This window comes from Hylobates moloch, unplaced genomic scaffold (assembly GCF_009828535.3).
Source record: "Hylobates moloch isolate HMO894 unplaced genomic scaffold, HMol_V3 SCAFFOLD_3, whole genome shotgun sequence".
In the NCBI taxonomy this organism is placed as follows: Eukaryota; Metazoa; Chordata; class Mammalia; order Primates; family Hylobatidae; genus Hylobates; species Hylobates moloch.
The window spans coordinates 11,001,515-11,027,647 of NW_026652278.1; the positions used below are offsets into that span (position 1 = coordinate 11,001,515).

Sequence of the window (26,133 nt, forward strand, 5' to 3'; positions counted from 1 at the left end):
TCGCTTCATTTTCTTCACTTGGCTTCTAAGACACAACGTACTCTTGATATCCTACTGACGTGGTGGTCATACCTTCTCATTCATCATGGCTACTTCCTCCTCTTCTTCCAAAGCTCTTAATATTGGAGCACCCCAGGGCTCATTCCATGGTTCTCTTTTCTTCATCTTCCTTTTAAAAATCCAGTTTCAAAGCCTTCAGTAGCGCCTAACTGAAGACTCCCACATTTTTATTTCCAATAATGATTTCTCTCAATTCCAAATTTGCATATCCAACTGCCTGCCTGCCATTTCTACTTGGATGTCTGACATGTCAACCCTAACATTCAATACTGCGACCAATACTGCAATCATGATCTTTTCCATCAAACCTGCACTACCTGCAATCTTTGCTATCTCAGTTCATGGCTTCTAGTTGTTCGGGCCAAAAACCTTGTCATTACCCTTAATTCTTCCCTTCCTTTCACTTGCCATATCTGATCCATTGGAAAATCTTCCACCTTCAAAATAGACGGGCAAAAAGCAAATGGGAAGAAAAAATGGCATGAGTGACAATACGAACCAAGACCATGAGCATGATTATGTGAAAGTCATAAAGAAACAGACGCCATTGGGACCAAAGGCCCCTATTTGGAAATAATAATAAATGTTTCCACAGGGAATCGTTTACATTCATATCATGAAGATAAGGTACCAAAGACAGGCAAAAAAAAAAAAAAGGCGGATGTAAGTTCCTGACCATGGAAAGTTCTCCACATCCCCTCCTTTCCTCCCCACTAAAAAAAACGTGCATGAGAGGTATACACACCACAGTCTGGGAGGGAAAGAGGCAATGGAGCCTTAAGAGAACAATTTAAACTTTCTCCATCACTTTGGACCCCTGAATCAACATTTAGAAGTTTATAAAGTCACATGGCTTTTACTTAGAAGTACCTTTTTCTCTTATGGGACCCCCCAAAGGCCCTCTCCATCACAACACTTATCTTACCCACACCATCACCCACGGGCCATTTCGGTCTCTGATGCGTAGTTTTCCATGCTACTGTAGTTTTCCATGCTAGATTTTTATCACATATTACTTCATATTTTCTTTTGACAGATTCCTTGTGGACATCTTTGTTGTCTTCTTAGGCCTCCTGTGTGCTGCATGTTGTACACTGAAGACACCAATTGAGCCACCTCCATCAGGTCAAAGCTTCTCCACATGGAAAAAACCTGTTAGCCTATACCAAGTGATTATCTTTATAACCAGGCCCTATAGCTGTTTCCAAAGCAAGAATCCAGCATCTTAAAGCTGTTTTAATCTGTTACTTACTATTTAAATTATTCTGGTAACCTTATTTATCAAATGTCAGGGCTTGAAATCTTTCAGGGAAGTTATAATTTGATACTTACCTATGATTGATTCTCAAATGTTAAATTTAAAGGTATGGATAAATGTCATTTGAAATAGTATGGTTCTAGAAATGTTGAAAACAGATCGAATTCAACTCATTTAGTAATCTGGAAGTACTATTTTAAAAGAGAAGTTTTCAAGACTTCTACTGAGACAGTAGAAGTAGTGTGTTAAGAGCCCAAACTTTGGTATCAGAAAGATACATTTCAAGCCTAACGTGACTCTGGACAAGTGGCTAAGTCTGCTTCCAAACCTGCAGAATAGGAGATGGATGTGACTATAAAAAGGACAACAAAGAGGGGCCTTTGTCATGATGGAACTTTTCTGCATCTTGAATGTATCAGTGTCAGTATCTTGGTTATAATATTGTATTAGTTTTTCAAGATGCTGTTGGGGGGAAACTGAGTAAAGGGTACACAGTATCTTTTTCTTTTTCTTTTTTTGAGATGGTGTCTCATTATTTTGCCCAGGCTGATCTCAAACCCCTAAGCTCAAGTGTTCCAACTGCCTCAGCTTCCTGAATAGCTGGGACTACAGGCGTGTGGGTCTACATTATTTCTTGCAGAAACAGAAATTGACAAGTAGGACATAATTAAAAAACCAAAACTTCATTTTCTAAACCCAGGTAAGTTCTTGGAAATAATTAAAGCTCTTTCCAAATAGGACCAAATACTAAATATTCCCCATTTTGAAAGTTTGGAAAGTTTTATTTCTTACAACTACATGTGAACCTACAATCATCTCTAAATAAAAAATTTATAATTTGTAAATGTTAGTTTAAATTTTATATTAATTTCAAAACTATCCTAGGCAATCACATATCTAACTTTCTATGATGGAGGCAATAAACAAAGACTCCAAATTTCCAAATTTTAAATTTAGCAATGATATAACCAGAAGGTGGCGCTATTACCACATGAATATACCACAGTAAGGCACTATCAAATGTATCAAAAAATACCGATTTCATCAATCAAAACTGTAAATGTTAGCCTCAATTCAGCAATATTTTCAACGTGTGTCTTACTTGAGGTTTAAAACATAACAATTTAATCATTTAAAAAATAGATAACATACACAAATCCTGTATGGACTAAACTAAACACAGAGATCTGGTATTAAGCTGTCATATCTTTGCATTTTTGATACAAATATTTCTTGCCTCACCAACTGTTAACAGAACTTTTGATAAAGGTACAAGCACCACTTACAGAAAATTCCTAAACTGCAACTAGAAGTGAAAGAAAAGCTAAGAAAGGGATTTCCTTTTTGTTAAAGCAAAAATGTTTACAACTTTCCCTTCTTATTTTGGGTTTAGGATAAAAACATTAAAAATAGTTTTCAAAGGAAAAAAATAAGTTGCATCAGTTAATAATAATAATTACCAAGACAGATGTAGCTTTTATCCATTTTATATAATGTAGAAAGTGAAGTTCCGAAACACACACACTTGCCTAAAGTCACATATGGCAGAACTAGAGTTGAAGACAGGCGCCAGGATGCCAGGTCTAAGACAGCCATTATATTCAGACCAATGAGACACTAGGCAAGAAGAAACTTTTATTACAAAAGGCAGTATTTTTCCTTGAACCATGTATTGTTAGCCTAATTCTACTAGTCAAGTTAGTTTAGATCTTTTCAAAAATGGACAAAATGTGTCCAGGAATAAGCTTTAAATAAAAATTATGTAACCATAAAACACAGGTACGTATTTGGAGCAGCATCAACAAGACCATAGCAGCAGTGGACAAACACCATGGTAACAATCAGGTGTCCAAGACCCAATGGGAAAGAAAGGAACATTGGAACATCAGTCACTTTCAAGGAAGCAGGCTCCTGGACAAGTACGACTGAAATTGTTACCCAGGCTATTATTACCTCCCATGGCTGGCATGAACAAGAAAACATGGCTTACACATGCAATGGCACTTTTGGTAAGAAAATAATATTTTAGAAAAATAGGTAGGACACACTAAAAAATCAAAACCTCATTTGCTAAACCTAGATAAGTTCTTGGAAATAATGAAAAGCCCTTCCTAAATAGAACCAAACACTAAATGCTCCCCTTTTTGAAAGTGCTGAACATGCTGCAATAAAGGGGTATCAAACATAAACATATCCATGGTCTAACAGAACTACAGAAATCCTAGCAGGTGAAACGCAGACACAAACCTCAAGGTCCTTGCATTCTAGGACAAATGTGTTCCATTTGTAGAAGCAGCATATTAGAACACACACAGAAGTACGTGAGCTGCTGTTGCATGGCTAGACATTCACAAGTCACTTGACTCAACAGAGATCTGAGGGTCTAAGATGAAGAAAGCATTTCACATAACAAATGGCCTTCAGAAAAAGAGACTGCGAAAAAAAAAAAAAGAACACTAAGCCAGTGTGTTTTGGAGAGGAGGTGCGGAATGCCATCGGTTATTAGGAAGCAACCTGGTATATTTGGCTGGATTACTCTAGCTACACCCTGGGCATAGATCCTAATGATGCTCCCAAGTCCAGTGAGAAGCCAACAGTTACAGCTTCGTTGCTAACGTGCCCCATGGGCCAGGCAAATCCTCCTCCTTTCTGGGGTCTCAATCTATCTCAGTTAGCATCTCAATCTATCTGTTAGCATTGATGGTGGGGGCTTGGCCTAGCTGACCTTTAAGTTGTCATTCAGCTTTTCAGGAAAAAGCAACAGATGAAGATGTCTACTTTGATACCTACCCTGCACAATGACAGGAATAGGGTAGTCCAGGAGAGCCCCAACAGGACATGAATAGATGAGCAAACATACTGGTTCAAAGTCATTCCTGGCTGAATTTCAGAGGACAAGGTATGAACATGCCAGGGAAAAGCACCAGGATCTGACAATGGATTAGACACAACAAGCAAAAGAAAGTATCTCGAATCATCAAAGGCAAGTTGCTTTAAGGAAAGAATATTCCAGAAATTCAAAAGTACAATTTATCTAATAGGTATACACTTTTCTCTAATGCGGGAAGTTCACACATTCTACATTAATGCCTTGTCCTCACTGGAGAAGTATTTAAGCTTTACCAAGTGCACCAAGCACTGCACTAGGCCCTGTATATGGTGTTCACTGCAACAGACGTGGAACATTTATCACCAATAGGGAACGTTTGCAAGGAGCAGCCTCTAACACCCGACATAGTTTTTTGAGTGCATCTCAACTGCCCACCCGGAGATTAAGATGCCCTCTGCTTTCCGCCTTACATCACGCCATCTAAATAATCATGGAGCACTGTAAGCAGCCCAGATGACTCACACGATGCTCTGAGGCTGACATATGATAATTCTGCTTTTGAGAACGTTTTTTAATTAAGAAAAATAAGCAAGTTCTTTCCCCTACCAAAAAAAAAAATCATTTTTCCTTCTATAATTTCACATGAAGGGATGCATTAAGAATTCACAGACCTGAAGTTTCTTATTCTTGCAAAGATGACCAAATAATGACTGTCCTTAAATATGTAAATTGAAGTCAATTAACCAAACACATCCCTAATCATTGTATTTACTTCTTCACACAAGGGCTGAACCAAACAAAATGAGAAATAAGTCAGAATAAACTCTGTGCAGTTTATTCTCAAGTCATTACAGTGTTCAACCAGTTTGACATATAAAGATAACAGACTTTAACAGTAAATGTTGGGAGGCACACATATATTCCCATTCTGAAAGAAGGCATGTTATATATACAGAAAAAAATGCAGCAAATACTAAGGTATTCAAAGTAATTTTTTTGAACTCAGATGTGACATATTTACAAGAAAAGTGTGTACGTTTTAAAATAATTAAATAATTTCCATAGACTTATAAAAGAATTGAGATAAATATTAGGAGACCCTGACAATCACAAGAACGTTTTCCTATGCTATTGAACAAGGATAGTTCTATTTTAAAATGTCCCAAAACAGAGCTAATATTTTGCCACCATGAAATATATCAAATTGCAAATACTAAAGTGAACATGCAATGTGGAAGCTGTACCAAAATTAAACAGCATTAGGTTCTTAAATATTGCAAAGTGTCTAAGATTTCTCGGGTGTGTTCACAAAAAAGGAACTTTCAAAAAAGCCATTAAAATGAATATATCAGCAGAAAAAGTGATAACTCATTAAAATCTCTTTATTCTATCACTTTCAAATGTAGCTGCAAAAGAGAAAAAATCTTAATATAACTTTAAAAAAATATTAGCTTATGAATAAAAAAGTTGAGTGGTGCATTCTTTATGCATACAGATTTTTAAACCGATACTGTATAATTCTAATACATCTTAACCTCTGGACCCCAATGCTGTAGCAGGAAATTTTTCTCTGTCTCAGACAAGAAGTCATCTAAGAAAATGAAAACAAGAAATTTTCAATGATATGCATGAATTCAAAACAAAACAGTACTGTAAAATGGCAAAATATAAAAATAGCAGCATGTGAAATTCAAGACCGTTTTCTTAAAGCAAATTTTTAAGACTGAACCTCAAAAACGGTACTTATGGGCCAGGCATGGTGCCTCACGCCTGTAATCCCAGCATTCTGGGAGGCTGAGATGGGTGGATCACCTGAAGTCCAGGAGTTCAAGACCAGCCTGGCCAACATGGTTAAACCCCATCTCTACTAAAATACAAAAATTAGCCAGGTGTGGTGGCATGCACCTGTAATCCTAGCTACTCGGGAAGCTGAGGCAGGAGAACTGTTTGAACCCAGGAGGTGGAGGTTGTAGTGAGCTGAGATCACGCCACTGCACTCCAGTCTGAGCAACAGAGCAAGAGTCCGTCTCCAAAAAAAAAAAAGCGGTACTTACTCAAACTGGTCTATAATTCAACATCGGAAACTAAAGATTCTTTAGAGAGGTGCTTATATCTATATCCCTATGATTAAATGTATTCTCAAATTTGTTTTTTAAAACATATATATTGCACAGGTAGTAGAATACCAGCATTCTGGTATCTCTAACATAAAATGCTATCTTATTTAACACATTCAACTATTCTACTGAAAATTAATTTTATCTCAATGTTTAAAATCAGTCACGTAGGACTTTTAAGCACATTAATCTCAAAACATTCCTAAACAAGATGAAAAAACACAGGCACTTGAATATAGGCTATTAGTGACAAAAAGTAGAGGTCACAACAATTTCATGACTAAGGGCAGTTATGTCTTTACATATAAATTTGAGGTCTTTCACCAATCCAAATATAGAAATAACAACTATTTACAAAACTTGGATAAGAAAATCAGATCTCCCAAAAATTTCCTACCAAATAATTTTTGTGGAATAAAGCAGTGACTGCTCCAAGGCCTGATGAAGCTTTTTCAAACAAATGTCTAAGACACAGTTGTTTGAATTCTAGTTTTCTTTTCTCTATGCCGGTATAACCCACAACCCTTACTGTTGGTCTATTAATATCCTCTATGCAAAATAAGTCACCTCAAGATTCAGGGCATCAAAAATGGTTATAATTTCAAAATAGTCCACATTTTAGTATAAATTTTACAGCACCACAGACATCATGAGTTTAGGTATCTTGGTCTGGCAGTATTTCATGTGGTAATATCGACCAATAAGAATGTGTAAATATTGAACCTTTAATAGGAAGTCATTATAGCATTTTTTAAATAACCAAAGTTACTAATAAGCATTTTTAATGTTTTAAGTTGTTAAACATTTAAACTGTCAAAATCACTAAGAAAAAAATATTACACATACATTGTTACCACCCAAATGAGAACACACAATGCTTCAGACAGATGATACTGAGATATTTTGGGTTTTTCCTTTTTCTTTCTTTTTTAAAGAAATTATATTTAGTTTGGCCACTCCTTAGATTCTTGGTTTACCAGCTTATAAAGAGTACACCTAAGAGGCAGTATAATATACGCACTAAAAACCATTTCCCCCTTTATCATCTTTGGCTAGAAGCCTCGTGAAAGGAAACTGAGGACGGCAGAGGCAGGCAGGGTTTATGCGCTTCTGCCTCACACGTCACTGACCGGAAGGCTCGCATCATCCAAGTCTACTAGGTCACAATCTTTTTCCTGAGGGCCATTTTTACTTTGAGGTCTTAACAGAGCTTGTTCAGTCACTTTGGAAGCTGGTTCTCTTGGAGAGACAGTCTGGACCTTGAAGTTCCCTGGCTTGACCTTGGCAAGAGATTCGTAAAATCCTCGCTTCTCCATGGTAAAGGTTGAGACCAAAGAGTTGCTGCGAGAGGCTGTGGAATGTGAGGTGGCGGCGGCTGCGTTGGTAGGACGGAAAGCATGTTTGGATTCTGAAGGACCGGGGGGATGCTCCTGCAAAAAGGAGTGGCAGTCAGACACGGTCAGTCACTCATGACCAGGTTAGTAACTCAGTGTGAGACTTGATTCTCTGAAAAACAAACACACACACACACACACACACACACACACACACAAAGGCAGCAGCAGAAGCCATGCAGCATAAATGTGCAAGTTCTTTCCCAAAGCAACGCGTTTTTAGAGGTGAGTTTAAAGCAATGAGAGCCAAAAACCATTTCCACTAGGAAACCAGTTCCGTCACCAAAGCCGAATTTGGCAGCCTATCACACTTTGAAGATTCAGCCAACCTAAACTGAAATACAGTGTTCCAGCTGCAACTGAACTGTGTTTAAAAGAGAACCTCCCAGCTGTATCATTTTATTTAAGAGTATATTCTCAGTCAACATTAGGAATTATCCCACGTTTTAGAATGAAAAAAATGAAAATATAGACTATAACAACGAAAGGCCATATTTCTTTAATAAGCACGAATCAGCATCTTTCAAACATTATTTTGCTGATAAGACTTAGTTTTTACTTCCCTGAATTTCACTGCAACCAATAATAGAACAGTCTTTTCATTTTTCACTTTATTTTAGTTCTGAATAGGTCATATATTCATATGGCTTAATATTTTAAAGGTAAAGGGTACACATTTATCACATTTTAAACTGTGGTGAAATAATTATCAGTTGTGAATGTTAATTTCAATATGCTTCTAACTAGATCAAATCTGAAGATATCCTTAAATATGACCATTCTAAATACATTGCTATATACTATTATATTCATTTATGATACCAGTGGCTTTGAAATCAAAGTGCTACAAATTACCAAAACACTACAGAGTCCTATTAGATGGCTAAATTTCAGAGATTTTTAAATGCCATGCAAACTATAGTAATGTACAGTTTATGCAATGCATATGCATGCATTAGTTTGCATATATTATTAGAACAATGGTGCATTTCATAAGTATTGTATCTTAAAAATTTTTAAATACATAAAATATAGAAATTGAAACTCTTGCGGCAGTTGAGTATATTAATTTTTATATGTTAATGTCTCTTTCTGTTAGTAAAGTTGTATGTTTTATTTTTTATTTTTAAATACACATATCCAACCTGATGACTACAGTGAAACAGTTTGCGTTAGTATTGACAAAATCAGTTATGATAACTGCAAAAGGCAGTTTGGTTAACTCAACTTTCTATGATCAGTTGTAAGTAGTAAGTCTGGGCCCTCCACTAAGAAGGCACGTTTGCGTGAGAGCCCACATACGTGCTGCATTCACCAGCTCTTGATGTATACCTCTGTATACAAGGGTTCGACAGCCTTCTGGCCTGCCGCATCTGGAACACAGTGCAAAGCTAAGATTAGAGTTAACCTATACTGGGTAGAGGGAGGAAAAGAGAAAGTTGTGCTGACAGTCATAGCTAGATAGTCTAATTTGCCCCCACCACAAAGCACAAAACACAAACATCCTTCTCCAACTTTTCCTCTTCCCAACAGACATTGTTTTTGCAGAGAGTCTCATACTTGACTGCTGAAAAAGTCACATAAAATACACGCAGTTACAAAATGAACATCTATGAAAGTGACTTCTTAGATATTTCAAAAAGGATATAAAGAGAGAATGACTTAACAACTAAGAAATCAGAAACACTGATTTCTATTTATTTATCTGTAGTTATCACTACCAGAAAACTAATAAAAGGCAATATAATACTATCAGAAAAAAATATTAAAAGTGTAAGTATCTAGCATATATATCATAGTAAATCTAGATAATAAAGGCTATCATGCTACATATGAGACTACTTTCTGCAGATGGCAGTGTTACATTTTAAGATACTTTAAATTTTCAGACCTGAGATCAGTGGCCAAAGTATTCCAAAGGCAAATCTAATTCTTATGTACTTGAACACAAGAATAATCTTTTAAAAAAAATTTCTGAGCAGAATGTTTAGTTGTATTTCAATTTTATCACACTACCACAAAGATAATTATGGTAGTTTTCAGAAGCAGGTTATTAAAGCAGGTTTTAAAATGAGAATTAAAACATGAAATGGAAACACTGGGAGCACTGAACTGCATTTCAGGCCCCAGCTGCTCAGTGATCTTATGGCATGGTTAAGCCAAAGGTAAAAAACAAAACAAAACAAAAAAACTGGAACTGAAATCAGAGGAAGTAAAGAGGAAATCGAGACGTTCACAAAACTGTGTAACGCTACAACTAAAAGTCTTACATGATCCTGATCACATACCATACTAAGAATCTGTCAAATTATGCCAAATCTAGAGCTACTGACAAGTAAGAACTCCTAAAACAAAGCAAGGAAATGTTTATTCTTTAGTTGCCCTACTTGTGCATTTAACATAATACAATGCACAGAAAGTTATGTATACATAATACTACAAGGAAGCATTAAATTAGAAATGCATTACTTCTTGCAAGTCCAATTGGTATAAAAGTCAACATGCAAATAAATCTCAATAAAGAAAGAAACCGGATGGATTGGGAGAGAGGAAGCAAAACAATTTGACAGGATGGGGGAGACCCAAGGGAGTATCACCCCAGAGAGCAGGAAACCTACAGAAGATGCAGATCTGCCGGGACCCCGCTGTGCTACAATGGCGCCAGAGACTGCTTTAATCCAACTGTGCATCTCTTCAGGGCTATCAGCCTAAAAGAAAAAAGAACTCATTCAAACAATTTTTTCTCAAAATGACCTACTACTACAAAGCCAATGTATTTATTTTGATAACTTAAATACTGTCATCAACAAAATCACTCTAAGGCAACTGTTTCCAAAAAATTTAGAAATCATTTTTTTAAAGCCAGGTTTTGCTAGGTCTTAACTACACAGAGACATAAATTGAGCACTTCAATGTCAAGATCAGACCCATCAACAGGCGTCAGTAATGAATACCTCCAGAGAGAAATCAAGGAGAGGAGGAAGTCAAAGAAAAACTCTTCTTATTTCACTCTACCTACTGCTACACTGTCTGAATCTGCTACAAGAATATTTATGTAGTTGTATAATTTTTAAAAATTCTGACATTCTTTTACATATTTTTCTGGAAATAATTTCAGGTAGTACCCTAAATCCTACAACAAGTATTGACAGATAGGTCTGGCTTTCAATGTGAATTTTAAACCTTACTATGAAATTAATCCAATTAAATAAGGCCCCGAGCGGGGTGCAGAGATACCGCCTCTTGTTTCTAGATTCTAGAATCCCTTACACTTCTAGAATCTAGAAATATGAAAAAATTTAAAATGCAGGATATTTTTGAATAAGTAATATTAACAAAGACTTAAAAAAAAAAAAAAAAAAAAAAACTAAAAGTAGCCAAAGGTAGAGTATACTTCATTGATTACTAATGGAAATACAATTCTAGAAATCAATTTGACAAAATAGAAAGGGTCATGCTCTGATAGTTAATCTCGATCTAGAAACTTACCCTAAAGAAATCAGGCAAAGTAATGCACAAAGATGTTTTTCATCACATCATTTATTGCAGTAAATGTACAACAACTATGCACATGAACGTTCAGCAACAGAGTAACACAGAAACAATTTACTGGTGGAACATCAATGGAGTATGGTGCAGTTCTAAAAGGTTTTCAGATAATTTTTAATGACATGGGAAAAAAATAACAATATATGAAACAAATAGGATATAATACTATATTTAGTATGACCCCACCTATTATAAAAATATATACCTTAAGAAAGGGAGCAAAATCATAAGAATGGTTGCCTCAATGTGGGACTGAATGTTTTATAAACCACATTTTTCTGAAATCTTTCTATATTTTCCAAGTTTTCTGGAATAGGCATATTTAACTTCAATAAAACAAAAACAAATCATCCTTTTTTTGATTTTTTTTGTTTTTGAGACAGGGTCTCTGTCACCCAGGCTGGAGTGCAGTAACACGATCTCAGCTCATTGCAACCTCCACCTCCTGGGTTCAAGCGATTCTCGTGCCTCAGCCTCCCAAGTTGCTAGGATTACAAGCCTGCACCACCACGGCTGGCTAATGTTTGTATTTTTAGTAGAGATGGGGCTTTGCCATGTTGCCCAGGCTGGTCTCGAACTCCTGGACTCAAGTGATGTGCCTGCCTTGGCCTCCCAAAGTGCTGGGATTACAGGTGTGAGCCACCACAGCCAGCCCAAATCTTTTCTTAAAATTTCCCATTTAAATAATTCAATGAGGCTTGCAAAAAGTACAATTTGAACTTAAATACAGGCTGCCTACTATTAGTGAAACTATATAGATCTACTGTCTACTTTTACTATGGGTTTTTTTAATAAGGTTACCAAAAAAATGATATAATAGAAAAATCAAAATTCTAAAATATGTGCAAAAATAATCCAACTTGAAAGTACACACTTAACATCTAAATTAAAAGCATTTCCCTTTCTCTAAATACTTAGCTCTAGTTCACTAATTCATAACAAATACTCCCACTTCCTGAACATATAACCCCACCAATAACTCTATATACAGCACCCTTTTATTAAGCTGGTGAATTGCAGTTGTCATTTTTTTTAACCTCAAGTGCAACAAGCTTATTTATGTTTATTTCACCTCTAAAATTATTAATTTCTTGTTAGGAGGATCTATTAATTGCCAAATAAGTATCTTACCTGCACATAGAAAGTTCGAGACGTTGTTACAATTTCAAAGAGGTTGTCCCTCATCATTATGTCGCTATATGAAAAAAAAAAATCCAATTATACTTAAATAGCAGTTGTTTGATAGTTTCTCTTTCATTTGTTTACCCAGTACCCAGTATGCGTCAATAAATAAATGAGTTAAAGCACTGATTTAACAAACCCAAATTATCTTTTCCCATTTATTTTCATGTAAGATTTTACATATTTCATGTAGTTTTACTTTTAGAAAAAGTTCATAAAGCAACTTTAAAGTTCAGAGTTTTTAGTAATCAGTTTGGTGAAACACTGTCACAGCTAACACATTTTCTTGTAAAGCTCTATTCTACTGCATCTTTTAAACACTAAAATCAACACATCAATTTGTCAAATCTGATGGCCTAACCATAAGTTGTTCATATTAAATTTATTCCTTTCCATTAATAAGCTGTTTCTGTATTTTTAGTTTTCAAAGAAACAAATAAAGGATTCTTTCCTAATTTTTAGTTTTCAAATGAACAAAGTAGTTCAATACTTTAATCTGAGGGTTTTGAAAATTCTAGTGTATCTCAACTATAAAGAGTTAAAAGTCACTACAATTAATATGGAAAAATGTAATCTGTAAGTACATTACTCAAACTAAGGCACTATTCTGTGTTTATAACTTGTGCCAGGCATCATGTCAGAGCGGTTCCTTACCTTTGCTTACATTCCTGGACTTTATGAACCTCTTTAAGTGGTATTACGCGAAGAGGTTCCTTTTCCTGGCAAAAAAAAAAAAAAAAAAAAACAGATACATGGTGCTTATTCTTAAAATCCTTTCAAAGGTTAGCTGTCTTATTTGGAGACCCATGTGAAAATCACACTTCTTTTCTGAAGCACATCTCAGAAATAAATCTATCTTCCTAAACCATCCAGCATCTGAACAGCTCAAACACTATAACCTTATATACACTGTTGTTTGAAACAAGAAAAACTGCATACGGCCCTTATTCACATTATTTCTGGCCTTAAGGGCAGTGTAGCTAATTAAAAGCTATTAGCCATCAGACTTTCCCCGATGGACCCACGTACCAGTATGCGCAGCACCTCCTTTTCTGGAATGTCACTTTGATATACAAGGCAGCAGAGCAAGTGCACATCCTGCTTCTTTGACTTAAATTTGTGATTTTACAAATATCACTTTTATATAAATACAAAATTGAATGTTTACTAAGTGCTGAGACATCTGCTAGGTTTTAAATGTTTTATCTCACACTTTCCCCAACCCTACAACACATGTACTACTATTCATGTGGTGAAACTGCAGATTAGATATGTTAAGTATCTCACCCAAGGTTACAAAGTAGATATAAGATACAAATATAAAACTGGTTCCTAATAGCATATTTCTAGTATACATTCCATAAAATACAATATACATATTTCATTGAATATGACAGCGTGAGATTAAGACATACCATTACTTTATGTAGCACCAAAAATAAAACTAAACCATGAGAGAGTGCTTTTTTTTTTTTTTTTTTGAGATGGAGTTTCACTCTTGTTGCCCAGGCTAGAGTGCAATGGTGCGATCTTGGCTCACTGCAACCTCCACCTCCTGGGATCAAGGGGATTCTCCTGCCTCAGCCTCCCGAGTAGCTGAAATTACAGGTGCCTGCCACCACGCCCAGCTAATTTTTGTATTTTTAGTAGAGACAGGGTTTTACCATGTTGGCTAGGCTGGTCTCGAACGCCTGACCTCTGGCGATCTGCCCACCTTGGCCTCCCAAAATGCTAGGATTACAGGCGTGAGCCACCGCACCCAGCTGGGAGTGCTTTTTAAAAAAAAAAAAAAAATCATAAATCTTTTTTAAAAAGTTTTACAAAATAGTTTAATTTTGAAATAATTTCACACTTAATAAGAGACTAAGAAAAATAATACAAAGAATTTCTGCATAACCTACACCTTGTTTTCTAAACTGTTGATATTTTACATTTGCTTTATCATTATCTATGTTTATATATGTGTGTGAGAGTATATGTATATATATAGATTCCTCACATGCTTGAAGGTTAAGTTGTAAATATGATGTACCTTTACTAAATACTTCAGTGTGTATTTCCTAAAACATGGATGTGCTCTTGCATAACCACAGTGCAATTATGAAAACTGGAAACTCAACACTGATGCAATACTATAACCTACAGACCATCTTCAGATTTCATTAACTGCCCTACTTGTATTCTTTACAGCACAAAAACCATTTTCTGATCCAGAGTTAAATCCAGGATCATACCATGTATGTAGCTGTCATGTCGCCTTTAACTGTGGAATAGTTCTTCATTCATTTTTCAGAGTTTAAAAAAGTACAGGCCAGTTATTTTTGTAGAACACCCCCCAGTCTGTGTTTGTCTGTTATTCGTGCTGAGATTCAGGTTATACATTTTTGACAGGAAGCCACAGACATGACACTGTTCTTCTCAGTGGACCACTATTAGGAGGTACACACCTGATGGTGGCTTGTCCTGTCACTGGTGTGTTAACCCTGATCTGTTGCTTAAGGTCATATTTGCCAGTAACTGTAAAATTACTTTTTCCCTTTGTCATTGTTAAGTATCTTGTGGGGAGATACCTGGAACCTATAGTAATACCAGGTTTCCCATCATAATTTTGCAACTAGTTTTATCAAACCCTGAAAACTCCTGCCTGAAACCATTACTAGTGGCTGCCAAATGGTGATTTTTCTAACCCCATCAATCCATCTACATATATTAAATAGAATTTTACTCTAAGGAAATATTTTTCCTTCTCCATTTATTTATTCATGACTCATTTTATTCTATGGGTTATATTCCATTACTATCATTACTTATTTTGTTGTTTAAATTGTCTGCATTTTGGTCAGCTCCTTCAAGGTAATTTCTGTGTCCTTTTGACATGTTCCATTCATTCTCTGAGCCACTTCCTTATTCTCTGGCACAACTTCACTTTCTGAACTCAGCTTGTACTTTATCTGCCCCAGCTCTGAAATCAGTCACATCACCAAGGGTTCCTGATTCCTTTGGTTTACAGAATGGCATTTACAGTTGCTTTTGGGCAGGGTGGGTGGGGATTTGCCAATCTTTTTTTTTTTTTTTTTTTGAGACAGAGTTTTCACTCTTATCGCACAGGCTGGAGTGCAATGGCGCGATCTCGGCTCACCACAACCTCCGCCTCCTGGGTTCAAGCGATTCTCCTGCCTCAGCCTCCCAAGTAACTGGGATTACAGGCATGCGCCTCCACGCCCGGCTGATTTTTTTTTTTTGTATTTTTAGTAGAGATGGGGTTTCTCCATGTTGGTCAGGCTGGTCTCGAACTCCTGACCTCAGGTGATCCACCCGCCTCGGCCTCCCAAAGTGCTAGGATTACAGGCATGAGCCACCGCGCCCGGCTGCATTTGCCAATCCCTTAACTCAGCCACAACCTTCTCATGATAGATGAGAATATTTCATTGCAGTTTTAATTTGCATTTCTCTATCAGTGATGCTGAATTTTTTTAAATATTTTAAGACGTATTTTAATTTTTAAATGAATTGCCCAGTCATGTCTTTTGTTCATTTGCCCACCAGATATTTTTCCCTCCATTTTCTCTCTTTTTTAATCTTTGAAACAAACACGAATTTATACAAGGATTGAAAATACAGCACAAAGAACTGATTTTCCTGAACCATTTCAGAGTGAGTTGCTGACCTGTCCCACACTACCCCTGAATACTTTTCCTACAAAGACATTCGCTTACATAATCACAATACAATCATCAGAATCAGAAAACTGTGCCCAAAATGTCTTTTATTAGAGCAAAAGGATTCAGTTCAGAAGCACGAACACCATCTGCTTGTCAAATATTTTCTTTCCCTCAGTCTGGAACAGTTCCTCATTATTCCTTGGCTTTCATAATCTTCACTCTATGAAGATTGCAAGGTAGTTATTTTGTAGAATGTCCCTCATTTGGGTGTGCCTCATGATGGGATTCTGATTACATACCTTGGGCAGGGGTTTCACAGAAGTGATGCTGTCTTCTTCTTCCACTATCCTGTCAGGTGATTTCAATTTACCTCATTACCAATGACATTCCCTTTAATCATCTGACCAACCTGAGTAAAGTGGTATCTGCCAGGTTTCCTCACTGTAATGTTATTCTTTTCCCCCTTGTACAATAGTTAATACCTGTTTTAGTAGACAGGTACTTTGAAACTATGCAAATATTTCATTCCTCATCACACATACAGATATACATCCATTCACCAAAAAGTATTGTTTCTCTGACAAGATTTGGCTTCTATTATCCTTAATATAGTTCTTGATTTTATCAATCAGTGTGTATGTGACCATTCTCCCATCTCTGCGACCACCCTTTCCCCATGTGGATGCCCTTCTCTCCCTACTCCACCTGGGGCTAACCCCCCAAGAGGACAGCCTCCTTGTCCTGCATGGGCTCTGACACCCACACAAAGCTACACTGGTTCCTCTTGGATGCCCATGTTCTTTGCCTCATCTAATAAATTGGAGTCTGAATCGTTTCAGATTGATGGAAGGAAAAGAGAGCAAAGTAGGTGAGGAAAAATCTCCTCAGTTTTTAAGATTCCTTATAAGTTTTGTCTCTAATACATGTTGCAAATATTTTCACCAGTTTTTCGGCTGTGCAATTAAGTCTTTTATACTTATTTTTAAAATTTTTAAATGATCTTTTAGAGATACACACTGAGATATTTACAGATGAAATGGGAGACATCTAGGATTTGCCTCAAAATATGAAGCAGGAAGTGGGTGGTGAAACAGAAGAAACAAGACGAGCTGAGCCATGTGTTAACAATTATGACATCTAGGTGATGGGTATATGCAGGTTCCACATATTATTTCTATCTACTAAAAGGGTAGGTTTACATTTTTTCATGATGAAAAGGTTTTATAAAAGAGCCCATTTACACTTTAAACATTTTTATCATATATTATTCTTGAGCATATATAAAAAAGAGAAATATAAACAAGATAAACTGGTTACAGTTTTTAAGATTTCACATTCAGATTCCAGATCTTCTGAATCACTTTTTGACTTGGAGCCACCAATGTCCATATTTTTCACTCCAAGCCATTCTTTGTGCCAAAAAGAGTGTTGGTGATGCAGTATTTAAGAATGTTTCACGGTGTCCCTGAGATTTCCTCCCAAGCTGCCAGCACCCTTTTCTGCACATGCTGACGCCGGTGTCTTCTGGATTTTACCCAGAGGTACTGTGCATATGGCAAGCAGTCAGCTACAGCACAGCTGCAGCCTGGCTGCCCCTCGTCCTTAGCAACTCTAAGACATACTGCTAAGATTTCAGAAATGTTAAAACTGGGGGAGGGGGAGCTGAAACAAGAACTATTACAGAAATACTAAGTTTTGAAAACCTGTATGCTGGGCATTATTCTGTGAAATTTGAGAGGAAGAACAAAGAACTACCATAGGAGATAAACTATACTCTGTAAAGTTAGGAAAACTTAAGTATAATTATAATTATTGACCTTTAAAGGTTTCCAGCTTTATCTGCAATTTCTAAATACTAAAAATATTCCTAATTATTAAAACTACTGTTGATGATGGGGGCACATGTCAATTTCCCCACCAAAACTGAACTCCTGAAGGCCAGAGAATTTTGCTAATTATTCTCTTTTATTTCCAGTTCCCAGAACAGTGCACCAGGTTCATGGAGAGTTCAATGAATGTCTGTTGCATGAATGACTCTTCCCAGGAGTACTGGCTTTAAATAAAATCAATGAGACAACCTGCTAACCAAGCACAAGGATAGCCTTCTGAGACAACAAGGCAGGTACTTTCTGAACCAAGTAACTACTACTTCCAGTTGAGGCTCTTAAGCTTTGAGAAAGCCCCATGCTAAAATGGCATTTCTTGCTATGCTATGCCATTTTTCATTCATTCAAAGACACTTAGTGTCTATCAAGTGCCAGGCCCTGTGATCATAAAAGACTACAAGAGTCTTTACCCTTAAGAAGCTCATTTAATTTCGTTGCAAAGACAAGAAGGCATGTGATTGCAAAACTCTGGGAAGAGCATTATGATACAAGTATGCATAGGGTACCACAGGGCATATAAAGAGAAGACACTTAACCCAGAGTCTAAAAGCTTCCCAGAAGAGCTGACTCCTGAGGTGAATCTGAAAATATTCCCTTCCTATACACTAGTGCTCTGCTGGCCAATACAGTGGCCATTGTGTGTAATGATGTAAATTTAAATTAATTAAAATGAAATAAAGTCAGTTCCTCAGTCACACTAGCCACATTTCCAGCACTCAACAGCTACATGTAGCTAGTGCCCTTGGACAATACAGATACGGCACATTTCCATTTGTGCAGAAAGTTCTAGTGGACAATGCTGTTCTGGTGACTTCATTCAAATAAAGTGTAAGTTCCCTTCTCAAAGGTCCCATACAAAAAGAAGAGGGAGGACAGACATTTATACTACAGAATTGCATTCAATTTATCCAATAAGCTATTTCAAGACTCAGTTCGCCCTACAATATTTTAAATAAGGATGCAACTCAAACAAGGCAAAGAGGGAATTTCAATTTCTGATTCTACCTTCAGGGAGGATAAAAACATCTTATGTGAAGTGATTTATGAGTCAATGTGAAATAGGTAAAGAAAATCTCAAGAGAAGGTAGAAATACAGAGGGTTAAATATTGACTTTTACAGACAGAATTCTTTACACCACTTTCCTCACTGCAATGTTACTCTTTTTCCCCTTGTCCAATACTTAATACCTATTTTAGTAGATAGGTACTTTGAAACTATGTAAATATCTCATTCCTCATCATACATATAGATATACATTCATTCACCAAAAAGTATTGTTTCTCTGAAAAGACTTGGCTTCTATTATTCTTAATATAGTTCCTGATTTTATCAATCAGTGTGTATGTGACCATTCACCCATCTCTGCCACCACCCCTTCGCCATGTAGATGCCCTTCTCTCCCTACTCCGCGTGGGGCTAACCCCCCAAGAGGACAGCCCCTTTAGAGAGAATTTATACACTAGAGGATTCTGAGATCTTCAGATCTTTCAAGGTGGAATGCTGCTTTAAGACAGGATCTTTTTACTTAAAAATGTATTTAAGAAAAATATCATTAACCAAAAGCATCACAACCAAATAAACCATACGTACCTCTAAAAACTAGACTTATTCTAAAACTAGAGAACAGTACAAGAAACTATATATAATCACTACAATGCAACACTTTTCAAACATTCTTCTAGCAACATTTATGACGTAACAACATACCAGTTCAGATTTGAAGTAGCCTATTGTGTTTTCATCCAATTGAAAATATCTTCTCTTCCAGTTTTTCATCTACCAGAGATGAACACAGACATAAGACTTGTGTTTCTAAGCACGTCAAATGTTAGTCATCACTTAATTACCCTGATATGAACCCACAATCAGACATGCCAAGCACTGAAAAATCTCATTACTTCCCTTAGAGAGGCGATAAATTAAACCTCATCCCTCTCTAGCTACCCAGGCTTTGAATTCCTAATTCAATTTCTGGTGCCTGGCTTTCATCTTTTACTGTATCATTTTATGTGCTGTTTTTTTGTTTTTTTTCCCTTGAGACAGAGTCTTGCTCTGTCACCCAGGCTGGAGTGCAATGGCGCGATCTCGGCTCACTGCATCTGCCTTCCAGGTTCAAGCAATTCTCCTGCATCAGCTTCTCGAGTAGCTGGGATTACAGGCTCCCATCACTATGCCCAGCTAATTTTTGTATTTTTAGTAGAGACAGGGTTTCACCATGTTAGTCAGGCTGGTCTCAAACTACTGACCTCAGGTGATCCGCTCACCTTGACCTCCCAAAGTGCTGGGATTACAGGCGTGAGCCACCACGCCTGGCCTATTTCATATTTTTAATGTTGAAACTTTTTTTTTTTTTTTAAAGCACTTGCCCTTCCTCCTACTCCCCCCCCCCCCCCCCCCCATGTAAAGAGCAAACACAGGAAATGTTATTAAACCACATCAAGTTTCTCCATCTGTAAAAACACATGAATTATTCCACAAGTACTTTATACATAGTAGTAAAGCAGTAAATAGTTAATAAAGTAAACCTATTTTGTACAAATATTTTTTGTCAATAAAATATAGTTTTTGCAAAAGCACTTAAATATCTCTGACTGGTATTTTGGACTTAAGAGTAAAACAAAAAGGAACCATCAGGCTATGATGCTCAGTTGTGTGTAAATTAGGGCTTTCAATCTACACACAACTGAGCATCACAGCCTGATGAGAATTCTGACTCTATCTGCAGACATTCTACAGTAAGAAACCCCTGACCTCACCATCATTTTCCTCAGCCTAAAGCAGGTCAAACAGGTGAAAGGACATTCCCCTGGCTGCCCTAAAAAAATTAAGAGTTGCCAAAAAGTGATGAGAAGTCAAACAGAACCACCAAAATAATTTTAAGTATTTCTTTACTCACAGACTTAAAAAACATTTTCAAACTTTAAAGTTAATTTTCTCATGAAATTCTAAAGATTTTGTTCACATAGAAAGAATGGCTTAGATACTAAGGTATGTTGCAACCTTAGAAATACTGGTAAATTTACTTGCTCTTGCAAAAAATTCATCATGGAACTGATTACATGGGAATACCTGGGCTAACCCACAACAGCTTTTACTAAGTACCAGGTGCTGTGCAAAGGGACACACACCTTTCTTATTTACATCTCTTAAAAAACAAAAACAAAACCCTAGATGGTAGGTTTTATATGATATTCCTTAAGACAGAAACTGAGGGCCTGAGAGGTTAAGTAAGTAGCCCAAGGTCAGAGAGCTTACCACGGAGGTCAGGCCAATGCCTAATCAAGGAAGAGACCTCCTATGCCCCACTCCTTCTCCTGCCGCTGGCCTGCCATCTCCCCACTACAGCTCTCTTTCCCTGACCCACTCTAAGTATGAGTAGAGATGAATAGAAACACTTTCTAAAACATTAAACTGTTAGGAAAGCTCATTTAAACTGAAAGTCAGTGGCAATGGGCATTAACTTTCCTGGCCCCCTGCAAACCAAGCAAATAGCAGCATTGAATTATAAACAGAGAATATCCCCTATTTTATCTCCTGACTCTCCTCAGCATGCTGGTCTCTCACTTTGGGTCTTTCATAAAATAAAGCAAACAATTTCCATGTTAATTTGAGTTTGCCAGAACGTAATCCTTTTTCATTACTTCATGTGTTTTGTTAAGCACTCACCACTGCTCCTTGTTTTACACAATATCCAGCTTTGATAACCGCACTATCTTGAGGTGGTTTAGGAGTAAAGTAAGGAAGATGGCTTTGTGACCGTTTCAGATTATTTCTGTCAATACTTTCACCACATTCATTTACTTCTTCTTTCTAAAATGAAGCAAAATAATTTTCTTGTTTAGCATACTTTTATTTCATGTTATCCCAGTAGAAAATCTTAAAATCCACCTTAGATTAGTTAGAAACAGATTTTTGAAGAGTTTTCTAATTAATCTGAGATACTTACTCTTAATTTTCCTGTCACTGATTAAAGCACAAATTTCCATTCCTCTTGTTTTGCACAAGTCCTGCCACCAGTGCTCTTTTTTGGGGAAGGAGTTAACTTTTTATTTTGAAATAATTGTAAGGATTCACCAGAAGCTGCCCAAAAAAAGTACAACAGGTCCCATGTACCCTTTCAATAGTTTCCCCTCAAAGGGAAGCTGCATAACATTATCAAAAAACAAGAAATGGACATTGGCACAACCCACAAACTTTATTCGGATTCCACCAGTTTTACATACATTCATTTGTCTATGTGTGTCTATACAGTTCTATGCAGTTTTATCACATGTGTAGATCTGTGTAACTACTACATTTAAGACCCAGAATTGGTTATCACCCCAAGTCTCCTTTGTGAACTTTAGAGCTCCTACCCCTAAATCCCCTGGCAACCACTAATCTGTTCTCCAAGACTATAATTTTGACATTTTGAAAATATAATGTAAATGGAAGCATACAGAGGGTTATCTTTTGAGATTATCTTTTTTCACTCAGCATAATTCTCTAGAGATTCGTCCAGACTGTTCCTTGTATCTAGAGTTCATTCCTTTTTAATGCTGTATTTCCATGGTATGGATGGATGACCAGTTGTTTAACTGTTCACCCATTAAAGGACATTTGAGTTATTTCCCACTTTTAGCTATTAGGAAAAAAGCTGCTATCAACATTCATGCACAAGTTTTTATGTGAACGTAATTTTCCCTTTCTCTACGACAAACACCCAGGCCTGCAAATGCTGGGTTGTACAGTAATCACAAGCTTACTTTTATTATTAAAAAAACAAAACAAAACAAAAACACTAAACTGTTTTTCAGAGTGGCTAATTTTCATTCCCACCAGCAACACCTGAGAGATTATGTTTCTCCTCATCCTTGGCAGCATTTGTGTTGTCACTTTTATTTTAGCCATTCTGATAGGTGTGCAGTGATCTCTTCTTGTGCTCTTAATTTGTATTTTTTCCCTACTAGCTAATGATGGTGAACATCTTTTCATGTGCTTACTTACCATCTGTTTATCTTTTATCTTTTGATGAAATTATCTGTTCATGAATTTTCTAATTGGATTTCTTGGGCTTTTTACTGTTGGGTTCTGAGTTCTTTCTATGTTCTAGATAAAAGTCCTTTGTTGGACATGTGGTTTGCAAATACTTCCTCCCAGTTTGTAGCTTTTCTTTTCATCCTCTTAAGAAGGTCTTTCATAGAGCAAGTATTTTTTATTTTGATGAGGTCCAATTTACCAATTTTTGCCTTTTATGATAGATATATATTATTTTGTAATTTTTAATACTATACTACAAAATAAATGACGCAATAAAATTATGCCCCCGATAAAATCTTAGAAACTACTGAAATATCTATACCAAAATTACAATGCAACAAAATCTTAACTCTAAACAAAATTAAAACAGCCACAGATACAAACTAATACAGTATCTTAACACAGCTACAGGAAAATAGTCTCACCCCTTATGTCAAGGTAGGTCATAATACCAGTGAAAGAAGCTTAATCTAGACACATAGTAACCAGGTTAATAGTTTAAAATCATTACTTTTGGAAAAAGTAAACATACAATCCTAGCTTATTTTTTTATCCAACTTTGGTGAAAAATGTATGCTCTATGACAGCAGGGAATTTCTGTTCATTAACATACCCTTTGCCAAGCATAAAGAAAGCACTCAATAGTTAATTAATTAATTAATGTTGTAAGATTTCTAATCCCACTAATCACTCTCCCATAGCAAAAGACCTGAAAAATGTGGGGAATGATACAATCTGATTTAAAAGATTTATAAAGTGTCAAAGTCTTTTGAGTTCAAAAGGCACACTGGTAATGAAAATACCCAAGCTTGGCAATACCAATTGATTACTTTAAAATTCTCGGTTTCTCAACTACTAGTAACTTAATATCCATTATAAATTCATCCTTTTCAATAGCAAAACAAGAAATTCAAGCTCAGACAAGAGTTTTAATTTCATCAAAAATTGTATATAAATTTATATTTTTCCTAAAACTCAAATAAAGACTTAATTTAGCATATTAGCACTTCTGAGATATAATTTAGTTAAAATGCCAGTCTTCTGTTTAGCTCACTTAGGCCAGATTGTAGAAAAAATAGATTTTAAAAATTACTACTTGCAAACTCTTGAGTCAGCAATTTTATTTCTAGGAATTTCTCCTTTAAGAATATTCATCATAGCACTGTTTATAAAGTAAAAGAAACAAAAACGAAAAGGAACTCTATTTGTCCAATAGAAGATTTGTAATTTATGGTAAATCCATGGAAGAAGTACTATGCACTCATTAAAAATGATATAAAAGGATTTCTGATAACTTGGAAAATGTTCATGATAGAAGTGAAAAAATCTGTTTACAAAATGTAATATACAACTCCTATCTCCATTTCTGAGGTGAAAAGTACAATGAAGAAAGGCTCAGAGAAATCATGAGAAGTGTTAAATGTTATGTAATTTCCAAATTTTTTATAATAAATACTTTTGAAATAAACAAAAATATTTTATAGTAATTGAATATTATACTAATTAAGCAAAGATGCACTTAGTTTTAATAATATAAAAATCAATATACAATAATTAGACCCTCACACAATAGAAGAGTTACTTAATTACCTGAGTGGGAGTAATGATAGGTACGCCACCAACAATATCAGTTCTGTAAGACACTTGCTTTTTCCCACATTCGCCATGGCGACTTAGGTTATCAGAATTAGGCTGTGAGTCTGACTGCTTTGGTACCTGAAATAGTAAATAAAATGAATCATTTTGCAACTGGCATTATACATGTGAACCCGTTTTCTCACAGAATTTCTAATTATTCATCCGTTTGTATACAGTTGACAAATACATATAAAAATTATAATCCATGTATGTACACCTTAAGTTATCACACTAATTTTTCTGTTAGAATAATGTTTTATAATATAGGTATCACTTAATGAGTGCTTACTCGGGCAGGTACTAGTACATACATTTTTCTCCTTTACTACTCCTGTCGACCCTATGCATAGGGGCTCTACCCCCACCTAAGAGGTAAGGAATAGGCTCAGGGGCATTAGGGAATATAGGTTCACATCCTGACTATAATACATTCTAGCCAAGTGTGTGTAACTCTTCCAAGCCCAACTGCTGTGCTCTAGACCCTGTTTATTGGCACACTTACTATTGGCTTACAGCTCTTTGCTGTTTTCTTCCCTTTCTCCATTCCTACCCATGATTCTGGGATTGTGGCATATTCAGTCTTTCCTGGCTTCAAGACACAGACTATTACCAAAACGATAGTGTATTCAATAAATGTTGAAAGACTCAATGGATGAATCCAAAGTCAGCAGAAAAAAGAATAGCAAAATTCTTAAAACAAATCAGAAGTTTCAAAACAAACCTTTTCATTAGAAATTTAAAGAAGGAATTCCAATACTTGGATCAATGATAAATCGTTCACAAGTACAGGAAAATAATGACTGTGGTAACAGCAGAATCTCACATTAACACCTCACTAAAGTGGATGAAAGAATCAGAGGTATCACAAATTTTTAACATATATTTTTGCTTTTCTTATGTGATCTATTCAGTAAATAAGGTACTCAGTTAATCATTATTTCTATCTGTAGACTGTTTAGCACACGGTCTATATTTAAATTATACATTTTTAAGGCTGTGAATAAAATGTAATAAAATCTGCTCAGCATCAATTATGATGTTGAACATGATTTAGTCTTTCTCCAATGATTTAAAGGGCATTTGGAACCTTGCAGTCTTTCAGAAACACTATGACAAATACTACAGACAATCACTGAAGTAGTGGTATAGAAACACTTAACTTAAATAGTTTGCTTGTCACATAGATAATTCCTGTTAATAGAGTACTGGTAGAACTACAGGACACCACTCACATTGTATTCAAAGGCTCAAACCGTTTATTAGTGTGATTCCAAAGCAGTGTGGTTTCTCAAACTTCAGAGCGCGTAAGGTATCACCCAGGAACATTATTTAAAACTTCAGATTCCCCTGCTTCGAACCCAGAAATTCTGACTCAACCTATCTATAGTGCAGCCCAAAAACCTGCACTTTAAGCAAGAACACCAGACATTTTTGAGGCAGGAGTTTCATAAACCACACTTTGAGAAACACTGCTCTAAAACCTGTGCTCTTCTTCTATACGATGCTACTCCCACCAGATTTGTAGAAAAGAGGGTAT

At 36.1% G+C, this 26,133-nt stretch overlaps 1 protein-coding gene across 17 annotated transcripts in view; it reads right to left on the reverse strand.

Moving 5' to 3' along the window:
- Positions 1–4,967: 4,967 nt before the first annotated feature.
- The window catches only part of PLEKHA1 (pleckstrin homology domain containing A1), a 57,586-nt gene continuing 36,420 nt past the window's right edge, over positions 4,968–26,133 (reverse strand). For 6 of the 17 annotated variants that reach the window (XM_058435940.1, XM_058435935.1, XM_058435937.1 and 3 more), the window contains 9 exons: positions 24,549–24,674; positions 21,606–21,749; positions 19,647–19,715; positions 13,045–13,109; positions 12,340–12,403; positions 10,278–10,367; positions 9,162–9,226; positions 8,962–9,032; positions 4,968–7,695 (listed from right to left, as the gene is read on the reverse strand). In XM_058435940.1, the coding sequence (XP_058291923.1) occupies positions 7,481–7,695; positions 8,962–9,032; positions 9,162–9,226; positions 10,278–10,367; positions 12,340–12,403; positions 13,045–13,109; positions 19,647–19,715; positions 21,606–21,749; positions 24,549–24,674 (909 nt within the window). In that variant the 3' untranslated portion in view covers positions 4,968–7,480. Of the gene's footprint in view, positions 7,696–8,887; positions 9,033–9,140; positions 9,227–10,277; positions 10,368–12,339; positions 12,404–13,044; positions 13,110–19,646; positions 19,716–21,605; positions 21,750–24,548; positions 24,675–26,133 lie in introns of all 17 variants that reach the window. The other 11 variants (XM_058435942.1, XM_032176055.2, XM_032754678.2 and 8 more) reach the window with 7 other exon arrangements.